Here is a 3241-nt window from a genome sequence, read left to right as displayed (position 1 = left end):
GCATCGCTGCAACTAACCAGAGGAGTAAGAGTTCTCGCCGGCAATATGAATAGCCAGCGATCAACTACTAACATAAAATGTCACAGTCTCTAATACATACACAGATTACGTCTGTAGTTCACTATATTCGACAGTTCGTTTCCTGTATATAGCAGTACATAAGCCGGGCAGTATTGATTTTTACTATTTATGTACTTAGTTTACCTTTGTACATAGTGGCCTGAAATGTTCGTGAAACGATGAGCGCGGATGCGTTTTATTTAGTTTCCCTTTTACACAGCCCACTACGGGAGGTTTGAAGTTTAATCAGGTAATTACTTTGTCGATGGAACAAGGGCGATGTCTTTTTTTACTCTTTTGCGTACGTTTTTTACGTGCCCGGAGCTACAAATCTACCTTCATTTTCTTATTCATCGTAAAACTCTGTCAAAATAACACATTAACGATATATTCAGTTCAAAATCCATCGAAATTGTAGATCATAAGTACCTACTGTAGTGACCGATTTGTTGAGTAAACAAAGGCATCGCATTCGGAATCAGTCTCCGAGCGTCCGCCTCTGTCTGTTTCATCAATTTGTAGGGTTTAGTTACGCAGGTTAGGAAGGCAGGTAGCTTTGTTTACACCGAGCTAAGTCGATAGAAGGCGCCTTGAGACGAAGCATGGGGAATTCACCTGAAGCCGGGGCGGCAGATGCCACGCAGCTGCCGGCCCGGCCGGTCCTGTCTCGCCCCGCCCGCGCCCCGCCGGCTCGCGCAATCGCGGCTAACAATTTTATTCCACCGAATAAACTTTATCAAACAAAGCGTGCGTGCCCCGCTCCCTGCAACTGGTCACCCAGCTGTTCCCGGTGCAGCTGCCGTCGCCGTCTCGCTCGCACGCGCGTCCCGCCCCGCCGGCAAAAAGGGAAGGACGACACCCGTTTAATTGCGTCGTGGCCCTTCAATTCCCTGAGTACGGCCCATTCGCAGTGTGCAATCTGACGCCGGCAGACTAACTGCGATAATGACTGGTAAGCGCAAACGCGATTCTGATGAAACGGAGGCTGATTTGCGTGTTAAGAGGCAGCGGCGCCGCAAGCGCTCCCGCAGCGAGCCTTTGCTGCATGATTCGGAGAGCGCTGAGAAGCGGCAAGCGTTGAAACGACTTTTCGGGCGCATTTGTTCAGTGGAATTGGATGATACACAGCGCCGCGAGCCGTCCTCGGGGGATGAGGACGAAGAGTTCGGAGACGAGAACGAGGACCCGCTTTTGGATTCGGTGCCAGTGGACATGGACCCCGAGCAGTTGGGATTTCTGGTGTGCGCTCAAGAAACGCTGCGGTTCCTGCACGGTCGCGGCATCCCCATCGAGCACCCGGTGTTTGCGCGGCTGCGCTCGCGTCTGTTGCGCGGCATCGGCGAGATGGCCGTCGCCTGAGTGTTGCTGGGCCCAGAGCCCGCCCAAAACTAACTATATGTACCCATTCCAGACCAACCATTGTTCCTCAAACGACTCTGTGACTCTGTGCTTATATTTTGAGTGATTGTTTTTCGTGTTTCGACCAAGTTCTACGTATAAGTACATTCCTTTCCATACCGGGCTCGGGTTAGTATTTAAGACGGATGCCGTAAGGTGGAAAATTGCGAATCGAAGCAACAGGTGGCCCGATCCAATGGTCTAATCTAGTCACTACCTAGTCAAATATTACGAAATATAATTGTTAAGTAAATCTCTATTGTGTACGGAATGAATCGTCCCATTGTAAGTGTACAGATTTTTTATTCATTCTAAAAACTTGTGTATTTTTTTTAAGTATAATTTATGAACTTTATGTCATGTAATTAACAAAATGCAGTACCTACCAGATTTCGTTTAGAACTTCTGAAATATGGCGATTAAAAGTCACTGTGGTTTTGACTAAGATCTAGGCGATACATTATGTATAGATAAAGATTTGAATATTAAATAAATCAAAATTCACGATGATGTGTAAATAGTATATTTATTTCTACACTCTATTTCCATTAATTACGAATTCATGTCCATTTAATATTAATTAGAGCTTAACAAAGTAGACATTAAAAACGTTCTTTAAGTTAATTTTATTAGATAGTTCATTAACATACCTAATGAGTATTACAAATTGAAGCACATAAAAATCTCAATTACTTAATTCATATTATATGAGTAGATAAATAAATCTTAAGCTAGACTAGAAATACTTTGGCTAATGCTATTCAATTCGAGGAAGAAAAAGTTTTTTTTTTAATTTGTACCTATAGATTTCTCTTACGACAGTTGAACTTCATACACATTTCAGCAATGCTCATAATGTCGGTTTCGAGTACATACCAAAGTGTGTAAATCTATACAAATCGGCAGTGGCGTAGCGTGCCTTGGCGGGGCCCCGTATAAAAATTTGTTTGGGGCCCTTATGAAGGGTAAAGATTTCTCACAAAAGAATATTTTTATTTGGCTATGTACTTACTTTGTGTTAGTTTTCGTTTCGTGCTTTAAATTAGCTTTGTTTAAGAACATCAAATAATGCAGTGTCAAATTTTCAAAGCGATTTGGCCATTTTTAAGCACAGATCTACCTGTGATCTACAGTGATTACATTGGTTGTGGTTACAATATACTATGATAGTACGTTCGTTTTATGTATTTAGGAAAAACTCTAAAGAGATGCGGTTTTTTTAGATACCTAAATGAGATTCTGTTTTTCATTAGCGTTAATTCCTCAAGCTACCGAGTTGAATAGATAGATTCGTTTTGCTAACAAATACCTCCTTCTGTTTAAAAAATCTTGACACTTATCGACGTGCACTTTCATTTCGTGAACTATAGCTGACGTCACTGCCTCTGTACGCGTACTCAATGAGCATTTTGTGGACTTGCTCATCAACCTCGCCTTCGTACTTTGAAAGCATTTTCAATAGTGTTTTGTGGAACTCGTGGGCTGTCAACTTGGGTTTCTGATCTTCTGGAGGCGTCGCTGGAGAGGTGATATCGGGGATCATTCTGAAAAGGCAAATAACAATATATCATCATCATCATCTTGCCAGCCGTAGAACGTGCACTGTTGGATTATTTATTTACTATTAGTACTCAGACCAAAGACGTAGGTAGAGATGGACTTAACAGATGGAGTTTAATTCGCTCTAACTTCCTAGACTTTTCTCCGCCCCACTTCCCCGCTCCTCTTCCTTGCTCCGCTTCCCAGTTTTGTATGACTTTTTAAGCTAATTAAACTCCCTGTC

General features: G+C 42.7%; 1 protein-coding gene across 1 annotated transcript; it reads left to right on the top strand.

Moving 5' to 3' along the window:
• Positions 1-697: 697 nt before the first annotated feature.
• Positions 698-1976, top strand: insb (insensible). Its single transcript, XM_074105259.1, has one exon. It carries the CDS (start codon positions 1006-1008, stop codon positions 1417-1419), a length of 414 nt encoding a protein of 137 aa, XP_073961360.1. The 5' UTR covers positions 698-1005; the 3' UTR covers positions 1420-1976.
• The last annotated feature ends 1265 nt before the right edge of the window (positions 1977-3241 follow it).

The sequence above is a fragment of the Choristoneura fumiferana genome, chromosome 23 (assembly GCF_025370935.1).
Source record: "Choristoneura fumiferana chromosome 23, NRCan_CFum_1, whole genome shotgun sequence".
NCBI lineage: Eukaryota > Metazoa > Arthropoda > Insecta > Lepidoptera > Tortricidae > Choristoneura > Choristoneura fumiferana.
This window is presented reverse-complemented; position numbering and strand designations above follow the sequence as displayed.

What these genes read in the sequence shown, in the direction of transcription:
- insb (XM_074105259.1), top strand. Translation starts at nt 1,006, where the DNA reads ATGACTGGTAAGCGCAAACGCGATTCTGATGAAACGGAGGCTGATTTG.